The sequence below is a fragment of the Notolabrus celidotus genome, chromosome 1 (genome assembly GCF_009762535.1).
Source record: "Notolabrus celidotus isolate fNotCel1 chromosome 1, fNotCel1.pri, whole genome shotgun sequence".
In the NCBI taxonomy this organism is placed as follows: Eukaryota; Metazoa; Chordata; class Actinopteri; order Labriformes; family Labridae; genus Notolabrus; species Notolabrus celidotus.
In genome coordinates, this window is record NC_048272.1 from 27,831,656 (window position 1) to 27,853,524 (window position 21,869).

The 21,869-nt window shown below is 43.3% G+C and overlaps 1 protein-coding gene across 11 annotated transcripts; it reads right to left on the bottom strand.

The window, feature by feature from the left end:
* Positions 1 to 66: 66 nt before the first annotated feature.
* On the bottom strand, positions 67 to 21,537 carry LOC117821496 (death-inducer obliterator 1-like). 11 transcript variants are annotated; one of them, XM_034696183.1, is made up of 17 exons: positions 21,376 to 21,537; positions 19,331 to 19,425; positions 17,222 to 17,340; positions 15,881 to 16,952; positions 14,362 to 14,758; positions 13,483 to 13,848; positions 11,376 to 11,604; positions 8,119 to 8,686; positions 7,879 to 8,038; positions 7,597 to 7,713; positions 7,291 to 7,452; positions 6,825 to 6,987; positions 6,220 to 6,733; positions 5,950 to 6,097; positions 5,742 to 5,831; positions 5,439 to 5,634; positions 67 to 4,178 (listed from the first exon to the last, which is right to left on the bottom strand). In XM_034696183.1, exons 3-17 carry the CDS (start codon positions 17,301 to 17,303, stop codon positions 580 to 582), a joined length of 7,863 nt encoding a protein of 2,620 aa, XP_034552074.1. In that variant the 5' UTR covers positions 17,304 to 17,340; positions 19,331 to 19,425; positions 21,376 to 21,537; the 3' UTR covers positions 67 to 579. The 11 variants fall into 11 exon arrangements, with proteins under 11 accessions (XP_034552074.1, XP_034552284.1, XP_034551835.1 ...); XM_034696393.1 differs by having other exon boundaries at positions 7,339 to 7,452; positions 13,483 to 13,857; XM_034695944.1 differs by having other exon boundaries at positions 13,483 to 13,857.
* Positions 21,538 to 21,869: the final 332 nt, after the last annotated feature.

A 21,869-nucleotide genomic window follows, 5' to 3' on the forward strand; every position in this document is an offset into this window, starting at 1 on the left:
TTAATACATATTCTTATAAAATGTGTATACTACATTTGTATCGACAGCAGAAGACATACCCACACATGTGATCAAACTAGTTTAATTGGTTGAGCTGAAACAAAATCAGGACATTTCATTAACAACCATAGATGGGGTGAATATTGTAGAGTTGGAGCCTGGAGTTCAAATCTGCTGGACATTTCACACCTTTGAAAACAGTTTCTTTAACTTTCACATTATGCATCGCAGATATATGGCTTATGGTTTTTCTACTTAGAAAAGTATGATTAAAAACATCAGTATATACACAAGTATATTCATATTTACATATTGAAAAAGGTGTTAATCAGTTCCATTATTGTTTAAAAAAAAAAGACAGGACAAGCTTTCATATTATAGGATTCAGTAGCCTTCTAGATAAATCTATGCCTTTGTGTTGTGAATGTGATAAAACAAACCTGTACGTGACACAAACAATACAAATGTCAAAGAGAGGGATCACAACAGTGGAACTTTCACAAAATACTGTCCATCAACATGTACAAAGATGAGATCAATATCCCCTTAAACCGTAATGTAGTGTCCAGAAAACAGAGACTAGGACTTCTTGTCATCTTCTGTTTTTTTTTCACTCTCCTTGGAAGCATCGTGTTTGCTGTCCTTTTTCCCCTCCCTCTTTTCTCTGCTTCTACTCCTGTCACGACGCTCCCTGTCTTTGTCTCTGTCCCTGTCCCTGTCTCTGTCTCTCTCCCTTTCTCTTTCTTTTTCCTTGTCTTTGTCTCTACCCCGATCTTTCCCACGGTCTCTGTCCCTGTCACGTTCTCTGCTTCTGGACCTTTCACGTCTCTTGTCCCGCTCTTTGTCGCGATCCCGCTCCTTGTCGCGGTCGCGATCCCGCTCCTTGTCGCGGTCGCGATCCCGCTCTTTGTCGCGGTCGCGATCCCGCTCTTTGTCGCGTTCACGATCCCGTTCCCGGTCTCGATCTCTTTCACGGTTTCTCCCCCTATCACGGTCATGGTCCCTCCTGTCAGAATCCCTAGCCCTGTCTCTTTCCCGGTCTCTCTCCCGGTCTCTCCTCTTTTCAGTCTCCTGATCCCTGTGTCGCTCTACTTCTGTTTCTCTATGCCTCTCAACCTCCCTCCCTCTACTGCGCTCTCTTTCTCGGCTACGCTCTCGATCACGGTCCCTTTCTTTGCTCCTGTCCCACTCGCGCTCTCTGCTCCATCGCTTGCTCTGACTTCTGTCCCATGATGGCCTGCCAGGATGGGGGACTTCTCGCTCTCTGTCCCTTCGTCGATCCTCGGAGAGTTCCCTTGGTCTCTCCTCAGGGGGCTGTGAAGGACCAGAGGGAGGTTCTCTGTGCACACTCTCGAAGCGACTGAAGCGCTCTCCACCACGGGGCTCTGAGTCCTCCCGGTTGGTGCTGCTCCTTCTCCTTATTTCAGGGGAGTGGCGGCGCCAGTGGTCGTCCCGGAGCAGGTCTGGACTGTGGGCTCCCATGCGACTTGGAGGACCTATGGGAGCCTCTGGAGGAGTTGGCAGTAGCGGACCACTGTGGCGCACAGGCCTTGGCTCATCAGAGTGCCTATCGAAGCGGTAACGCTCTGATCCTCCGAAGCGTTGAGAAGGGTGAGGTCTACTCTCATGAGGGGGAGGGCCTCGAGGCTCATCAAAAGATCCTCGGTGTGGAGGTGAGGAGTGAGGTCTGGAGGTCCCATACTGGTTATGTGGACTGAAGTGCTGTCCACTCATCTCACCACTGGGAGCTGGGCCTCTTCTGTCCTCATACTGATTAGGTGGAGGTCCCCGGTATGCTGGACCTGATGGGGGGCCCTGATTGTCTTTAAAAGTATGGAGAGGGTTTGGATTTGGGTCCACGTTTAGCTTAAAAGAATTGGAATTGTCTTTGTTATACAGTTCTGTAGGGCCTCGAGATGGGTCTGACATCTGGGGCTGAGCCCCATGATCGCCATACTGAGAGGGCAGGGGACCCCTGGGCCCTGAAAAGTGGGCTGGAGGAGGGAGTCTGTTATCAAAGTGACCAGGAGGAGGCCCTGTGAAAGTTGGAGGGGGACCTCGAGCTGCAGGGAAGTTAAATGGTGGGGGAGGACCGGTGAATCTTGGAGGTAAGTTGTTCTGTCCGTCAAAAGCGGAAGGTGGTGGATGGCCTGGTGGGGGACCCTGCTGTACGATGTGTTGAGGGGGAATAGAGGGATCAAACATTTGAGGAGCTGGAGGTCTCTGGGCCATTAGTGGAAATTGTAGTTGCGGTCCTCTGGGCGGCATGATATTCTGAGGAACTGGTCCAGGGGGTGGCTGTTGCTGAGGTGGTGGTTGTTGGGTACCAGGCCACTGGTTCTGATAGGTAGGGTAAGTAGCTGGAGGTGGGCCGTACTGCTGGCTACTCCCACCTTGCATTGGAGGAGGACCACGTATAGGGGGAGGCACATGGATTGGTGGTGGGGGGCCTTGCATAGGTAATGACCCTGACATTGGAGGGAGACCCTGCATTGGAGGTGGCATGGACATATGTGTAGGCCTCATTATTAGATTTTGTCCCTGCATTAGTTGGGGTGGGGGGAAGGTGGAGGGTGGGGGGATGTCAGAAGGAGGTCTGTACTCATTATCAAAGCCTGGCGCTGACATGTGACGTGGCATGTGATGGGACTGAGTGTCAACCACGGCTGTGCTCTGAGTGAGCACTGGGATCGTGGAGGTGGTGCCGGAGGTGTTTGGGGGCTCATTGTAGTAACATGTGGGTGGTGTATCTTGGCTGTTCTCATCATAGTCAGAGTTTTCTCCAGCTTTTAAAATACTGGCAGCATTTGGCCAAATACTGTACTTGTCCATTTCTTTCTCTGCCTTCACTGGCTCAGCTTCCTCGCTCTTTACTTCTCTCTCGTCCATGTAGTTGACCTCCATGTCAGGTTCCACTTCCTCCCCTAGTAAAGGAATTGACACCTCTGGTTTGGTTGACTCCATAAAGGGTAGCATCTCGCTTTTCACCTCCTCCTCAGGCTGTGGTGCCTCTAGGTCTTGTGAGGGTGGAAGTTCAGGCAGCTGAGGCTCTTGGTCCACAGTGTGTGAGGAAGGAGTAGAGTCCCCCTGTACAGATGTCTCCTCTTTCTCCTCCTGTTCTCCACTCAGTCTCCTGTCAGTCGCAGACTGCCGAGGATCCCTGCTCTGTCTTGGGTCTCTCCTCTGGTTAATCAAGGGAGCAACAGTTGATGACTTAACTAGTTCTTCAACTTTTTTCCCGAGCTGCAGTAGCTGAGTGTTAGCCAAAAGGGACTTAGTGGGTTGAGCCAACAGTGTCTCTGGAAGTGTCAAAGAGGTGCAGGCTGTCCCTGTTGTCTGTTGCTCTCCTGGTTTCTGGAATGTCTGGTCCCCAATCTGTCTAAGGTTCTCCAAGATCTTTTGTGGATCAGTTATAGATTCAGTCCCAGCCTTAGCCTGAACTGGAGCCAAAGTTTTGACATCTTCAAAAATAGTGTCATCCTCTGGGTCATATGCCACATCATCAGCAACATCTTCATCCACCTCAGGCTGCCCAGACATTTCAGGTTTGATTTCCACCACATCAGGCTTCTTAGGCAAATTGTAGCCCCTACTGGGGTCATACTCTTCTTCCGGATCATACGGTCTGTCATCTTCATCCTCTTCCACCGGTTCCTCTTTAGTGCTTTGTGCATACTGCCTCACAATAGGATCCAGCATTGTAGCGTGTGGAACGGAGAGTTCACCTCCATGATCAGAAGGAGAGTTGGAAGCTGAGTCGTGCTTTTTCCTATGGAAAAGAGTGTTGAGGATGGTCTGAAGTGGAGTGGCAGTGTTTGCAGAGGAAGCAACAGAGCTTGATGAAGACGGAGAGTCCTTGCCAGTAGTAGTGGCTGGAGCTTTGACTGATGACAAGAAGGAAAGGACGGAGGAGGCAGTCACAGTGCTGCTTGGAATCTCAGAAGAGCTGGCAGGAGGTGACCCTGGAGGAGTTGTGCTGAAGGGGATTTCAAGGCTCTGTCGTGCGCTTCTGTCTGCTTTGACTGCAGAAGACAGCTTCAGGAGGGCAGCGTCATCAGCATCTTTGGCTTGAGTCTTGGACCGCTTTTCCTCCGTTTCCAAAGGAGCACCAGCACGTTTTCTGTCCTTTTGGCAGATCAGCAACCCCAAGAGGAGGTTAGGACGAGCTGGTTCAAGCCCTGCAAGAAAGACAGAAGAAGAAGAATCTTAGACTCATTTATGTTTTAAATACAGTTTTCTTTTCACAAAATGAGCAGTCTTTCTGTGAAATTGATTTACAACATACATTTTGATTAAGGATTTCTGATTCCAAAAACCCTGGTGAAATGAGAAGCTCCTAAAATGTGTTACAATACAAACAGAACATGTGGCACAAGGGGCTCGAAAAGCTGTACTTTGTATATCCATGCATACAAAAGATGATTTTAGTAACAAAGCAATTTCAACATTTTAGCAATAAGTCTGTGGTCATCTAGCTTTTTATGGAATTGAAAAGCGGAAAAAGACATTTAAACATCTATGAATACAGAGAAATATGTTCAATATACTTAGAGTGTTGATAAACATTGATCAGGTCTTCTTGCCTGTGATCTGTCTGTAGCTGAACAACCAAAGAGGCACACCGAATAAGATAGAATCACGCCAACTGTTTACATTGGCATCAAACTGCACTCATTAACTTAACGCAACTCATAGAGACTGCACAAACGGTGATCTAGAAAAGTATACTTGGTAATCCAAATCAGGTATTCAATTTGCATTCGTGAAATGTCTTGGAATAACCCTCAGCCTGGTTACAGACACAGAACAATGGAAGATATGTGATTTAATTTTCTGATGCTACTCAGTTAATAAAGGGAAGATGTTTGTGACTCTCAAGAGGGAGCAGAGCCTTTTTACTTACCAAACCTGCACCAGTCATAGTAGTGCTTTAACCATGTTGTGCAATCTCTGATGAATTGTTTATATAAACAGCTGATTCTTGACTTTGTTATCACAGTGGTGCACTTTGCAGTCATATAAACTAACTAGCAAAGTTACCTGACAGAAATCAACTGATCACACGGTTGTTAAAATATGTTTATGTACAAAACAGGCTGAGAATGGGCTTAGAAACAACAGGCTGAGACTGGACTTAAATAGCACCAACCTGTGATGCAAACTCTTTATTGGAAATGTGATACAGAATCAGACACTCAGCAGAAAACACAGATGCTGTCATATGCACAGAGGAGACTCAAGAAGGAGTGAGTGCCCCCTACAGTACAAACCCATGAATACAACATGCTCTTCCTTCAGCCTGGCTCCGCTGTGAAAGGTGTTACTAAATATACTCACCACATAAAGGACAACCAAAAACAACACAATTCTACATTCAAATACAGGCAATAACATTCATGTCAAAGCAAATTGGTTTTCGTGTCCCTGTAAGTGCTTACCTGGCCCATCAAACGGTAAGAGTTTGGAGGGTAATGGATCTTTTGAGCCAAGTGGGATGAGATAGAGGTCTTTGATGCGACGGTTATTGTTGGCCACCACACCAAATCGCTTCCTGCTGCTAAAGTAAGAAAAGAGAGAGACATATGCCACCTCCTCTTCCTCTGTGGCTGGGTGGAAACGGATCAGACATAATTCCTGCAAACACAGAGAAAGAGGGAGAGAAAAAACAGCATGTAAGTGATGGGATACCTTTATTAAGCTGTTAAGCACTTGAATTTAAATTGAACTTTCTCAAAACTAACCTTAGAAAGCGAGGTTTTCAGTTTACCAACATAGTCCCACACTGTGTTTGGAGATATGCGTCCGCCAACATGAATGGTGTCTGGCAAATCCTGCACAGCATTAACAAAAATATGTATGATTCTGTTTGTCAAGTTCCCTTAAAGGCTTTGTATTTGTTACAAAATTTGAAATGTAGTTGGATCTCAATTACTAGGTTAAAGTACTCACCTCCTTCAGATATTCAAAGGATCCTGACACCAGATACGCCTTGGTCACAAACTTCGCCACAGACTGCATGTTGATAAATCCTTTCCAAATCTTCTCTTGTCCATGGAGAAAGATTGCCGTCTCGCCCTCAGGAGGAGGCTCTGATGTACTGTAACAACAAAAATCCCCTTCATTTTAGAGAAAAGCAAATCTCCTATTTTAACCCAAGATGTAACACTTTCTCTCAGTACAAACACGGCAAAGTTATACAAGCACAATGAGGCTGATCACCTTGTTTTCGTAGGTTTGGACATAGCTACAGCAGATGGAGGAGCTGGGGGCATTGGCAGTGATGTCTTGAGAACCTCCACTGCAGCACTGACTGCAGCTGGGACTGGTTCTGCTGTAATGATGATTGGTTTCTCTGGAGCAGTGTACGTTACAGTTACACCAGAGCTGTGCCGGGCCATGCGCGGGTCTCTACGGGTGATAGTGACAGATGACACAGTGGGAGCGACAGGTGCTGGGGCCTGGGGTGGAGGTGCCTGCATACTGAGGTCCTCCTGATAAAGTTGTGGCTGTGATTCTGGGACCGCTGGCTCCATCTTGGACTGGTAGGACGGAGGAATCGGATGTTGGTAAGACGAGGGGTCTTGATGCTGGTAAGCAGTGGATACCTGTGATTGGCCAGCAGGAGAGACATCCCCAGATCTGGATGAATGCAGCTCTTGTCGGGGCGACTTCATTTCAGGCTTCTTGATCAATTTGGCCTTCTTAGCCGAAGGTTCATCTTCTGTCTTCTGACCTGTAGGGTAAAAACAAAATATTGTATTATCTGTTTTTAACAATTCATGTTTAAAAATAACCAGCACACTTCATGTCAGCCTCAGATTTACCTGTGCATATTTTGCAGTTCAGGTCAAATAAATGAGTTCTGTGTTCAGCAGTGGTGTCTTTGAGCATGTTACTGAAAATATCTGGCATGCTGCTGCTATTGTTTCCCTCCACAGCAGAGGGCTGAGTCCCAGTTGATGGAATGGAGCCTGACTCATCTTGGTCCTGTGGACGCAGAAAAAAGCAGTTGCATTTAAAGTATATTGAACTAAAAATAAAAATAACCATCAACAAAAAACACATTATTATTATGTTTGTCTCCAGAACTTTGTGCAAGGTAGAAGCAAGTAGAGTTATTGAAGGTAAAAGCTTTAAAAAGGACAGAAAAGTTGGCAAGTTAACTAAGCTGGAATATTTCTCCTATAGTCTGTGCTTTGTTAGTGGTTTCTAATAGTGTGTGTGCTAAGGACCTGAAGCGAAGGTGAAAAGGAAAGTGTGAAAGTTGAAAGACAGCATTCCACCACTTACTGCAGAAGAAGCCATGCGAGTAGATGAAGTGGTGGTAGAGATACATACATCTGCATCAGATGTTGGTGGAGCATCCTCCAGGTCCATGCTATGTGAGCTTGAGTCATGCCTGTTGCCCAGTTTAAACTGCCCTGAATGAACCCTGGAACTGGGTGAATGAGTCTGTAGAAGACAAACATGTTATGAGCTTCAGTAATTTTAAGCATCTCAAAGACCAGTTAGTTTAATTCAAACTGCACAGAGAACTCTTTCAACCTCAATTTGATCTTTGCATATTATTTGATTAGTAAGATATATAAAATGTACCTGTGGTGTTTCAGACTTCCTCCACTCTGATATTTCTTTAGAAAGCAGCTCCTCAGCACTTAGTCTCACAAGTCTGAAAGGAGTAACCTCACCACCCACCACCCTGTAGAACAAGCCCTGAGACAAACATAAAACACAGTACTTTAACAACTTAACACCTGATATGCATAGTACACCAAAGCCTCTGGCTGTATGGGTCTTCTCTACAAACATAGCTCTGTAAACAAGAAAAGAAAAGATGTATTCTTGACTCTAAAGTGAAGTGAACCTGTGCTGACTCACTTTGTTTTTAGGATCTTTCAGGTTGAACATCAGGGACCTGTATTTGTTCTTGTACTTGCTGTCAGTGCTGAGGCAGAGGTTGAACATTTCCTTTTCAATGGCAACTGCAAGCCTCCCAACCTCACTTTCAGTCATTTTCAGATCATCACTGTCACTCACCCTGGTGGAAAGTACACGTTGTGTTTGTATTAAGTATTTTATGTTGTTAAAATATTTTTGCCTTAGTTTGTAGATTCTTACCTTTTGAAGAGGATGTCTGTCAGCGAGCGGCGAATGTTCTGCCTCATCTGGTTGTTTGGTGGAGGCGGCATGGGGGACACAGGGGGCGCTGGAGCAGCTGGGTGTGGAGGTCTGGTTGAAGAGGAGGAGTGATGGGATGGACCTGAGGGAACTGGAGAAGATGGGACTCTTGAGGATGAAGAGGACTGAGAATGAGAGGAAGCATCTTTTTGCTGTGGCTGCTTCTTGGGAATGGTGAAGTTGGACTTGGTGACTCTCAGCGCTCCGGTGACGTGGATTGGACCTGGAGGATAGGAGGACGGGCTTTTTGCAGATGACGAGCCTGGTTTCTTGGACCTTGTTGTTGGTTTATTTGGTGGTGTTGCAGGTCTCTTGGACGCCTTAGAGCTTGAGGCCTGAGAGGAGGGCTTCTTGCCCTTGGGAGAAATCTTGGTTGGTTTAGTGGTGGGGGTCTTCTTGTTTCTTTTGACCGGTGTTGGTGTGGACTCTGGCTGTGGTTTCTCAGGAGCTGGGGCTGATTCTTTTTCTTTCTGGTCCTTCTCACTCTGCTTCTCTTCTTTGAGGGGAGCTGGAAACCAAGCACAAGATCAAACATTTTAAACTACGCCCTCAGTTACCTTTGCGGCAGATGAGACATGTATTGTGACAGTTTTTAACCAGCAGGGAAAAAAAACAGTTTATCTATAATTCAAAGTATGGTGATATGCAGGAAAATCTTCTCAAAGATGATAATTCAATTATACACAGCTGAAAAACTGAGGCCTTGACAATGAGGCCCTTCCTTGTGTAATATTTGCATACCCACATTGCAAAACATTCTGCAAAGAAAGTGGACAAATGGGCAGTGCAAGGGGCCCTATTTACTCTAGGAATTCCTTATGTGCAGGCAAGTTTTAAAAAAAAAGGTACACCTAAAGTTCCCAAAATAAGTTTAAGTGGCAGAGCTTCAGGAATAGACTACAAGCGCACCCTGAAAAGATTGCATCCAAGTTCTCATAAAACCATGAGGAAAACATGCCAGTGACCAAATCCTGTGCAGAATTCTGTCAACTTCAAATCAGCAACTAGTGAAAGAAAAGTCAACAACCACCAGGCTCTCACAACAGTACATCAAAAACAGCATTAACCATTTATTTACTGACTAAAGATCAGTTTTGTATGTCTATTTGTAAGCATGAACTGAGTGGTTCGGCATGAAAGAAAGCGGTTGGAACTAATTAAGTTTAATAATTCTTAAATATTGAAGAACAAATGTAAACATTAATTTATATAATCTGCAGGTAAAACCTGACTCAGTAACAATTTAACTGGCTGAGATGGAGAAGAGATCAGACCTCAGTGTTTACTAAAACTACAGTGATAGGTTCTTTTGATCCCAAAAATATGGAAGCGCACAATTAAAACAAATACTATTTTCTTGATGGCATACAAAAAAGTTTTTGTACCAAACTATACCAAAGGTAACACACAGTTCTAAAATCTATAATTTACACTATCAGCAAATGCTAGTTCATTGCATTTGCATTAGTGTAGCCATTTACCCCACTTTCACAGACTAGATATAAGCCCACTCAACTGTATAAACCAGTCATATTGTGCAGATCAACATTGTTGAGACCCATGGCGAGCAAATTCTCCAAACTTCTGAATAGGTTGTCACACCAATCAAAATATTAACCAGCAAAACATGAGCTATGAAAACAAATCCATTAACCATGACGACTTTTCTTTTCAAAACACAAATCAGTGGTCAGACTGAACCCCTGCTCCAAGATGCATTGAAGGTCAGCACCTGGCATCTCATCTGTGACAATCTTCATATAGCAAATGTAAACCCCACTACAATTCAAACACATTTCAATTCAACAAATCTTCAATTTGCACCAGAGCTCATCAGTTGAAAGTTGTGTGTAAAAAAAAAACTTGAAGCATTGGTCTCCCTCTTCCAGATCTGTGCGCCCAGGTCTCCAGCTTCTTTCTTCTTCTTGGCTATTCAGAACTTTGCAGCAGTTTCTCCAGGTGGTCTGGTCTGGTCCATGGCAGAGCTTCCTCCTCCCTCAGCAGTTCACCAACTAGGGGCTCTTGGAGTGTCGGGTCTCAGGGGCGTGTGTGCCGATGTATGTTGTATACGCTTGTTTGCTGAACTGGTCAAGACATCCTATATCAAGCCAACACTGCTCACATAATCAATGGAGGCATCCTATAATCTGTTAAATCAGCTTTTATTTGGAAGCCAGGTTCCCACGGGAAGAGATGCATCATATTCAATATGAATCAGAAACTTTCTGCTCGTTATCCACAAACTTAATAGCAGGAAAAAAAGCTGTGCCTAACAGCTGATATTAAGTGCTCAATATAAGCGGTTAGCTTCATCAGTCCACATAAACATGGAGGTATTCTGAGACACCTACCTGGTGGAGAAAAGGGGGGGAAAAGCATTTTTTGGGTCCAGCAGATGAGATGAAGAACCCAGAGAGTGGAGAGACTAGTGCAAATAATCTGAGTCATATGTATACACAAGAAAGCACTTGCCCATTAATCACAACTGGCCATCTCAACTCTGAGCATCACTCTCTACTGAGGGCTCTGAATGTGCAGATTTCTTCTTGGTTTTCTGTCTGAATCACAGATTGTTTGAGGTTTTATTAGCCTTATATTTTCACTACGGTATATCAAATAGGTACTCCAGCTGTTACGCTATTGCACTTAATAAAAATGATGGCGGCTGTAGAAAGTCATATTCAAGTAAAAGCAAACAAATGTGGTGCAGCAGAGGTATTCATTTTACTGCCCCATTCAGTTCAAGCTCTAAAAACAAGACAAACTAAAAACACCAGCTGGAGCACACATTTCCCACAATGCATGTGCATCATTTGCTCTACTCTCCAGCCCAAACCCTTGCCTCAGTTTGTAGCTCAGACTTTGTTATAATTTACATCTAGGAAAGCTGAAAAAACTGTTGTCAAGTCAGTGCCTCTAAAAAAAAATATTTGCTCTAGATGATTGGATACTTACCCAAAGCCACTAGTAACACTTACCTTTTCCGAAGCTGCCACCATTTCAATGAGTAACAAAATCAAAATCAAAACACTGCAGATCACATTAGAGTCCAGCATACAGCTGAGAGAGCACTTGTGTTCTTCCCAAAATGTGTGGATCAGATCTAAATGATGTTAGAAACACAGGAACCACACTAATGGCAGAAAAACAACTATGTGGTTTCAACAATAGGCCAAGACCTTCAAAGAGATACATACACTTTTTGTTTAACACTGTTGGTGATATGGGTGTAGTCTTTTCTGGTGTTACTGCAATGTAATTATGGTCGCTGGACCAGGACGCAGTGGTTGGTGGGGGCGGGTGTTCTTCAGCATGCTCGTCTTCATCATCCTCATCCTCATCCTCATCTGGATCAGTGCTGTGATCTTCCTCACTGTCTGACTCCTCCTGGGTCTTCTTCTGTGTCTTTCTGCCAGCACCGCTCTTCTGAGTGAACAGAAAAAACACAGATTCAACTATTTTTGTGACATGCTGCAGCAAGTGTCACTGGAAAGTGAAAGGTTCAACACTGAGAATAGAGCCCTCTGAAGTATTGCAAAATGCCAGGAGATCGTAGAGTAAAATGTCTGCTTTGTTTGGTCTTTGTATAAATTGTGCCATGGTGTGCTGCATACAGAGTTAATTAAAAGAACCTCTGCACCTGAGTCTTGACTGGCAGGCTTTTCTCTCCCCTGCATGTACGTTTGGAGCAGTGTAAACCCAGACACATTTGAGCCAATAATGTATGAACTACTCATGGCAGGAACATTCTACTGCTCTATGATAGAGATACTCTTAAAAGAAGGCACGGTATAACAAGGTAAGTTCAGGCCTGAACAGAGTTTTACTACTAGAAGTATATTTCAAACACTGCGTGGAGTCTTTCCATGAACTTCGTAGTTTGAAACTTGAAAAGTCAGGGCATGTTGGGTAAGATATTAAACTATCTCCTCCAGCTCTTAAAGGTGCAGTCCAAAAGTTCTGCAGACAAATGAGAGCACAGGGCTGTTTGTAGCTAATATTCAATTTCTAAAATAAGTAATGTTGACTCCTGCTGTCATTTCTAGGTTAATATTAGGTAAATATTAAACAAACACAATGTAAACACAACATTTAGCCACATTGAAGTAAAAGTTTAGCTAATACCGTTATGAACATTTTATATACTCAATTATCATTTTGTCCCACTGTGCTGTAACAAATACTGTAAATTGCATTTGAATAAAACAGGATAGCAGCGCAGTATGACTGCACATATAATCTTTGAATCTATGAAAATCTAATGAACATCAAGTATTAAGATCCATATGAATGTAAATACTTCCTCATTCAATAAAATCGTCCTCTAATCTGCCGCTGCTCAGGAGAACTGAAAACTTGCACAACCCACTGCAATACTTCAATACAGTCACCTAATATCCTCAAGGGATGAGGAGAAATTAGCAGCCTAAATTGGCCCAATCATACTTTTTTATCAAATATATAGATTATTAGGTTGCAAAGGAAATACTGATTGCTTAACTCCTTTAATGAATTGTCCCTTTAGTCCACTAACAGTCCAGTGGGAATTAAATCTCCTTTGAAGTCATGCCACTTAGTTTTGATCTGACTCATTGAGCATAACCTTCTCCATCACTGCTTACCACCGGTTGAATGAGAGTCAGTTCCAGCCTGTTTCATTACAAATTTAAGGTTGATGACCAATCACAACTTCTTCCTGCGGGGCATGTTCTGACCGAGGACAAGTAGCAACTGCTATGGACCATTTGTCAGGAAAAACAAATCAAAGCTATCTGAACCAATTTAATCAGCCCGAGATGAACCCTCTTGTGACACCATATGCAGTAATGATTACTTGTGCTTATAAAAACCCTCCATCAGACTCTGAACATATAGATGAATCAGCATCAAGGTTTTGTTTTTTTTGCTTTCAAAACTGATAGATCTATGATGCTTTGAAACAACATTTCACTTCAAGTTAAACAAATGCAACTGCATAAAGATGTATATACAATAATCCTAATATGATTGAAGTCATTGAGAGTCATTCACCAGCACTAGAAAAGTAATTGTTCTCTAAGTCACACCAGGCATGAGTCATCTATCCTTAAGAACGTGAGCAAGCCAAATATTCAGCAAACAAGTAAAGACACTTCAGAGAGTCTTACAGAAGTCCCAGGTCATTGCTTTAGCATAAAAATAACAGATATAATAGCATGCACAATAACATGTCTACAACCTATCACTGCCATACTCTGAAGGAAAAAGGCATGGACAGTTCTTATTGGACAAGCAAAGGCCATCATTACAAGTGGTCCAGGTTACCTTTGGTGTAGACTTGGTTTTCACAGCCTTGGCCCTGTCCTTCTGTTTAGGCTCATCAGTGATGGACTTCATGGCAGCAGCAGCATGTCTCAGGATACAGTCGTTGCCACAGTACACTGAGTCTGGCTGGGCGTTACTCTCACAGCCAGGCCCGATACATTTGGGAAGGGATGAATCCTCCTCAGTCTTCTGCCCGGCCTTGTCATCTGGTTCCTCAGCAGCAGCTGCTGCTGCTGCTGTCGTTGTTGTTTTCACCTCCACGTTTGAAGCCACTTTCTGCTCTGAGTCTGGCGGCGCTTTCTGGACTGTTTTGGGAGCCGTCTTCTTTTCCACAGTGGGTGCTGATTTCTGCTCTGCCTTTGGTTGCTGTAAAGCCTGCTTCAAGTCAGTACACAGTCAAATTAACAGGATGTAGTCATATCTACTCTGTTTTATTGAAACAAGCAACAGTGATCAAAAAAGGAAAGATTTCACTTTAAAGCTGTGGTGAGCTGCCAGGTGCGAGCATCATGTTATTATTGATTTCTTTTGTTTGTCCACATATAGCACAGAGCTCAAAAAACTACAGCAACTGGGCTCGTCTCTTTGGTTCTTAAGATGTTTTCTTTAAAATCACCAAAAGCACTGAATCATAATTCGGAACAGCTATTAGACGCCGTGCCCAGTCACGGATTAAAAGATGAATCATTTGCATTTCTTTGGAATGACTGTTACTATTTGGTTCAAGTGAAAACTTTTTATAACATCCACAGCATCATTAGTAGTTTTAGATAACCAGGATAACACAGAATAGCAAGAAAAGCAACTCGTTCATTAAATCATAGGACTTGTAGTACCACAGCAATTCACATCATTAAGTTGAGATCAGCTGAAACCTACCGGCTGAAATATCTTGATCTTCTTCTTCCCAGTTGGATTAGTAGCTTTCTCTATCCTGCCTTTGATGCCCTGGTCTTCAGCTCCTTTCTCTTCAGTTACTAAGAATGAAGGTCCCACCACACCCTGAGCAACTTGCAGACTGGCATCAGCCTTGCCGTCGATTAAGAAGGAGGCCGCAGCTGGATCTGAAGTTTGATGCCCAACGTCGGCCCTGAGTTTTCCGAGCTCTGCGTAGAGGATAGATGTGGCGGGTCTGACCACCTGGTTTTTCTTAGCCGTGCAATTTGGGCAGATGTAGTCTTCCCCGTTTCTCTCCATCAGGCGTCCCCGGGCCTCTGTGATGCCTACACAATCTCCATGGAACCATTCCTCACAGCGGTCGCAGCAGATCATGAACCTTGAGGGGGGACACGACATATTTGTTCACAATAATGCTAAACTGATATCTCTGTTAGCTCTCAGGTTTGTTACAAATACCAACACAACAAGACAAAAATGCCCATATATATACATACATATATATATCTATATATATATAGATATATATATATATATATACACATACATATATATATATGGGCATTTTTGCCTTTATTGGATAGGACAGCCGAAGAGGGACAGGAAATGTTTGGAGTAGAGAGCGGGGGAAAGACATAGCAAATGGTTGCGGCTGGGAGTCGAGCCGGTGCCCTCTGTGATGAGGACTGTAGACTCATCGTGCTTAGACAGCTAGGCCACCAGCACCCCCCCACAAAAGGTTCTTGTTTAGTCGTGTTCCCCAGTGAAATGTATATGTTCCCGTAAAGGGACCGTAAAGTAGTACTGAAGAGCATTTAAAATTTCAATTGAACTGTTTCACTCATAACTCTGTATTTTGAGTTTAAATGTATAGACACATACGTATATACATAAAATATAAATAAGAAACCTTTTGGGGTGAGGTGACATATCTGATTGACAAAATCCTGCAGGTTCAGGTGTCTATTGAACCTAAGGCTAATATTTGGGGTGTTTATTTCTCCAATCACCCATGGAGAGAGAAACTTTATATTCATTAAGTTGTGCATTCTGCAAACAGAGGTCCTGTTAGGTCTTTCTGCATCCTCCAGGAAAGTCTTAGCACAGGGTCCTTAATTAAAAATCTGGTTACAAAAGTTTGTCTTCAGAAAATAAAATGACATTTACACTCATACCAGTGGAATTTGTAAAAAAGAAGTGAAACATGTTGTGTACACTCTGGAGAACAGCAGCTTAGAGACTGTGCTGATTAGAGATCAGCTGAACCATCAATAACAGACTGTGGTTTATCTAAATCCTGTGACATGTCCCACTATTTTCTTCATTTCAAACACATTTTCTTCAATTTTATTATTTTCTATTATTAGTTTTTCTACTAGACTCTTAGATTTTAGGAAGTGAATAGTTTTACACATTGACATATGACAACAATTAAATACTGGTATAATAAAATGTGTCACCATTATGATCACAACAATAACATTACAAGTCAACAAATTACCTCTTGTTGTGTTTTTGACGACAGATGCAGTACAATGCGTTGGGGTCGTAACCTCCCTCATCAGAATCAATAGATGATGAAGATGAAGACATTGAAGAGTCCTCGTCGTCGTCATCTTCATCATCGTCTTCGTCGTCGTCATCATCATTATCCTCCTGGTTCTGGAGCTTTCGTATCATTCCGGGGGCAGGGATAGCTTTGGGCTTTGTCTCCCTCTTGACAGGAGTGGTGTTCTTACTGGCAGGAGGAGGAGCTTTGACAGGAGTAGTATTCTTATTGGCTACCCTCTTTTTATTGATGTAAGTCCTTATTGGTCCACGCTTCACCATCATTGCAGCAGGATCTTCTCCACTGTCCTCATCACTGTCTTTATCTGTGTCCTTCTCTGATTCCATTGTGTCGTTATTGTCTCCATCCTCTGTCTTCTCCTCACTGACCCCGATCTTCTCAGAGACCTGCGCTGGCTGAGGCTGGGCTGTGTTAGTGCTGCCTGCATCTTGAGGACTGGGACAACTCTTTTCATCTTTTGTCTCTGCTAACTGGTCCTTGTTGTCCTCCTCATTCTCAGAGCTTTCCTCATCTTTGACTGCTCCCCCGCAACTCCGGGTCTGTCTCCCACCTCGTGATTTCCGCAGTGTCTGTTTCCTTCCACTACTTCTTGTCCTCCTCTCTGGAGACTCTACCTTGTCCTCTGTTGCCTTGCTGTCAGTGTTGCCGTCAAAGCTGGCTTCTGATGCGGTCTCTGCATCGGTTGGGGTTTGGGAGGGTGGATCTCCACTTTCCACACTGGGCGGGGCACTTCTCCTTGCCCCTCGCTTAGCAGTCAAGAGGAATTCCTCTAGTTTGTCAGTGCGCTTAGACTGCCTGCCACTTCGACGCACAGGGCAGCGATTTTCAGGGCCGTCGAAGGCTGCCTCCACTGGCATCTCTCTCTTTGCAACCGTGGACCGTCGGAAACCCCAAGTCTTTTTAAATTCACTGTTGCCCTCGCAGGATTTTTCTGGCTCGACTAGTGCTTCATTGGCCACATTCTCATTTTCAGGCTGTTTCTGCGGGCTCTCCTCTACAAAACCTGGGAATAAAACAAACACGGCTGTGGTCAGAAAATGGCGAAGCAGTTGTTGTGCAACATAACCTAGCTGAAAATGATGGATTAGTTTTGAATCAAGAATACAAGTTGATTAAAATACATTCCACAATGATTACTTTCCTTTGATTTTCCAAATCCTATTTTCTTGTACATTTTAAATCACTTAAAATCATGAAACCCAAGATCACAATGTGTGTCGCCACAGTTTTCCCATTCCAAAATATGGAGAAATATAAGCTCAACCATAGTACCTTGATAGCAGCTATCCATGTGGTCCTGGCCCTGCTCTGGCTCAGGGGCTAGAGAGAGCTCAGGGCTCACATTCTCCTCCATAGATGATGGAGTCAAGCACTACTTTCAAACTGAATGTCTACAGAAGAGCACAAGAAACAAGCTATGAGTCAGTCCTTTCAATTGAACAACTGACACATACTGAAGGCTGCCAGGGATTAAGTCAAGAGGCAGTGCTAGGACTTCAAATTGTCATAACACAGAGATACATATTTCATTCTAGTTTTAAAAAAAAAACTCTTACAGATGACACAGAAATTGTTTTTGCATCCTACAGTGTGCAAGCACAACATTTTTGAGATTACTTGACAATGAAGGGACAGAAATACAGACAGGTTTCATAATATAAAAGGGCCACCGGTATCATCAGTGGCGTGATCAAGGACAATGTGCTTGACGGTCAGAGCTCCATGGGATTCAGGTACAGGACTATAACATCTTCAAACCTGCCCGGCTGATGTAGCAGCAAATATCAGCTTGTTCCAGATATGTTCTGTCCATGTATATGCCTGCTAATAAGTCCCATAAATCTGTACAGAACTATAAAACTTGAACTGATCTCATTCTAGGAACCATGTGTCCAGAAGGAGCAAAATCAAGGTTAATATGAAATATTAAAAATGTTTTTAAATGTCACTTTGTGTCCTCAATTTTCATAGCTAATCACTAACCTTAAGTGTGTTACTTAGTCATGTGGCGTTCAAGATGACAAGCAGATCGTGAACTTTAGAGTGCTCTCTTGTAATCCTGCTTTCATTTGGACGTTTACCTTTTATTTAAAGTAAGTCGTTACAGTTTGAATGGGTTTTCCCTCACAAATAAAAAGCAAGAACCCTTTAGTTCATAACATAGGCTACCCACAAGATAACAGTTGAATGTTATTCTGTGTACACTGAATCATTGAAATATATCCCTTGGTCAACATTGCCCTATTTGTCAGTCTAATCATAACCAGAAGTTTTGGAGTTCAATATGGTTGTCTACAATCAAGTTATCAAAATATATTTGATTTTAAAACTCTAACATTGTTTTAATGGTGCAATTAGGTTAGCAAAAGCCTTTAAACTTTAAGTGTTTCAATGTGACCTAACGATAACAGTTGTTGAATCTGGCATGTTTGCTCCTCAGTGGGCTTGATTGTAGCAGTGTATAACCACATCAAATGTATTCAATCTATAGACTCATGGTTAGGGATGGGTACCTTTCACATTTGAACCGATACGGTACCGATACCCGGTACCTGGGAATCGGTACCGGTACTCAACGGTACCAATCTTCGGTACTTTTGTGTGTTTGTGGTAATAAATGTTAATTTGTTTAATAATAAAATCTCCAAATTTTTAAATTAAACATATTTATTTCATTTAACATGAAATGAACAGAAACAAAATTATATAGGTGATTAGATATATAAGCTGACATGCTTGTGGCGTCTAATTGCTCTTTCGGGAGTTTATCAATGAACACACGTGAACGCCTGCGGACGGGAAAAAGTCAGTTCTCCGTCTCTTTATAATAACAGGACACACAACTTACTTATTGGTCATTCACGCACACAGGAACGTTTAAACGTTTAAACAGGGCAGGTAGTCTGAGCGAGAGAGTCCGTCTCAACTTAATCCTCCTGCAGCTCTGCCTCGCGGTGAGTGCTCGCACCCGTCAGCTGCAGGCTTCGTTTGGCGCGCTCCCGCGCAGATGCAGAGAGCAGAGAGCAGAGAGGTCCAACCGATCAGTCTCGAACTTTATTACAGGGCGAAAGTATGGAAAATCGCCTCCTCTTACTCTCCCTCACAGTCACAAGGATGCGTTTAGGTACCGAAACAAGGTACCGGTTGAATTTACGTGAATCGGTACTCTGTAGTACAGACGGAATTCGGTCGGTACCTATAAAAGCACCGAATTCGGTACCCATCCCTACTCATGGTGCATTTAGGTTCAGCAAAAAGTCTGAATGACAACCAGAAAAACATGAAAAATATTCTCTCTTTTTTTTTTTTACATAAGATAAGCAGGAGCCAAATGTGCAAATCTTTTAATTGTAGAGCTCATAACTAGTCGCCAGTCTTTACCTGAGTTCAGAAGTAATGCAGTAACAGCGTGCTTCTTAGAAAACATCAAAGGCACTGCAGAAGTGATCATCAATCTTGGTACACGATTAAAGGATCTACCAGAGAGAGGAAAACACAAGTTGGTGTCAAAGCATTGAGGACCTCACAGAAAAGCAACCCGTGAGCCAATTGCTCAATTGAAGCTTGAAAAACACACACTAGATGAAATCTGCATCACATCACAGACTGTATAAAATATGGACGTAGTATCCGTGACGTCACCCATCTGTTTCTGAAACGCTGTTTTGAGGCCAATCGTCGTTGGCAGCCATATTGCTGCTGCCGAGCCATTGTGACGTAAAGAGGCGGAGTTTGAGTCTCCTAGCCAACAGCTACAGTGTTCCCACCTGTCAATCAAATCGGCTGTGCCTCTCATTGGAGGACTCGTAATCTCAATATCTCTGAAATTGCTGCGTTAGAAAAAAAAATCACCCTCTCTACAGTGCGTGCCGATTGAGAAATGAGCTATCCAGACTACATTCGTCTTTTGTACCAGGCTGTAAACATGTTTATTTCTGCTGTAAAGATCGCCTTTTTCCCATTCATGTGTATGTGACTTCCGGTACTTCCGGAGCCAGCCTCAAGCGGTTCCTTGATGAACTGCAGTTTTTAGCACTTCCACATTGGACTCATATTTTTAGGCTGGAGGTTGTAGCTTGGTTGAGAGTTGAACTTAATGTAATAAAACACGGATAACAGAAGCTAATGAGAGGGAAATAACACCTGGATGTGCAAACACAGGATTTGGTTTAACATTTAGAATAAGTAAAAAGGTTTGTATGGTGGCCCTGAAGTGTAAATCACAACAGCAATTCAGAAAACACAACAGCAAATCAGAAAAGGTACCTACTTCTTCCGGTTTGGTTAATGCCGTAGTGTTTTTTAATTTGCCGTAGTGATTTGCACTTCAGGGCCACCGTAGGTTTGTGTTTAATTCATATCTTCAAAGACGTGTGTCCTAAGAACATGCATAACAATTATACTTTTGTAGGAGGTTAGGCATTAAACAGCGTTTAACCAGAGAATTAAAGTGACAGAAAACTCGTTGATTGTGTGCTCGCGCTCACGACACCGTGCCACGTGAATTGAGGGGCAACTGTTGCAATGAAAGGTGGGAGGGGCACGAGGGGAAGACGATGAACACATTGTAACACTGCCGTACGGGGGGAACGCTGAAATCAGTGCTCTGACATGTATATTTATAACGATAGGCACAATTGACGAGACCTGTTTATTGTAAATGACGCAAATTACTGAAGTCCAGCAGCTGCTCCTCGCGCCGACAGAAGGGAGCTGCGCGCGGCCTTGATGCGCATACGTAAAAAAAACCCTCTTTGCTTCAACCATGCATCGTTGTCACATGTTTGTGGACAGATTAAATCGTTAAACACCCAAGAAAGAAGCGAGACAATAATGGAAATAGACAAAGTAAATTGAGAAGCGACGCGACCAACGACGGCCGCGAGACCTAACAACGTTTAACCTACTAACGTTAATCTGTTCTGCATGGTGGCCCACTCAGTGATACAGTAATGTTATCAGGCGAGTAACACTCGGTAACTCACTGCAGAACATGCAGTATATCTTTGCATATTTCGGCCCTTCCTCACGGCGAGGAGGTGCGCTTTGCAAAACGTGCACTTGTAGCTAGCAAAGCCGAGCTAACGCTGCTAGCAACCACGAGCTCAGGCAAGCTAGCGACAGATTACTCTGCATAAAGGTGACGCCCCAAACTCCAATACACACCGTACAAACAGCGACAGTAAGAAGACAAATGTACAGTTAGTAAGACAGACATCGTACAAACTAATTTCCAGTGTCAAACTGAAGAGTTAGTCTATGCATAAGTTAAGGTTACAGCTCTCGTCAGGCTCATTACAGTCAACACTGCTCTGATTACCAGGAACAACCTCAGACTGAAGATTAAATGTGCCATGAAAGCGTCTCATGATAATGAAACGCTTACACTGATGTTATCTATAATATAAGAGTTTCATCCTACCCACCTCTATGCTAGGAATACCGATGATATGCCCTCGTTTTACGGTCAATCCTCCATTTTCCATTCCCGCTGGAGCTAACTGACTGCGGCAGATGGCTGACAGTTTACAGAATATGCTCAGTGTCGAGGGCGCCCCCTACTGGCGGGGAGGACAGAGTGCGCATAGGCGTGCAAAGTGCAACCTATGAGTCCAACACACCCATTTTACTTTATTCAGAAACAGTCATGAATAGAAGTGGAACTTTCCTGCTAATTACAGACATTATTTAAGTATCAACTGTAAAAATATTTGTCGCAAGTTTGTTACCATCTTTACATGTTATCACGGCTTGGAATTCTTGACTAGGATTTTTTATGACGACATTGACGATAGTGCTAAATTTAACAAAGCTCTGTGAGTTATGTCCTGAAGTATTAAAATGTGCAGCAGCTTTAAAATGTCTGAAAGCATTGTGTCATTGTGGAGGTAACAAAACAAAGACAAAATAAACATATACT

Bases quoted from the DNA above. Each gene is read 5' to 3' on its own strand.
- LOC117821496 (XM_034695860.1), bottom strand. From the start codon at position 17,303: ATGGAGGAGAATGTGAGCCCTGAGCTCTCTCTAGCCCCTGAGCCAGAG. The intron at 13,861-14,361 runs GTAGGTTTCAGC...ACTGACTTGAAG, and splicing joins AGATCAAGATATTTCAGCCG to CAGGCTTTACAGCAACCAAA. The intron at 11,605-13,482 runs GTAACCTGGACC...CTGTTCACTCAG, and splicing joins AAACCAAGTCTACACCAAAG to AAGAGCGGTGCTGGCAGAAA.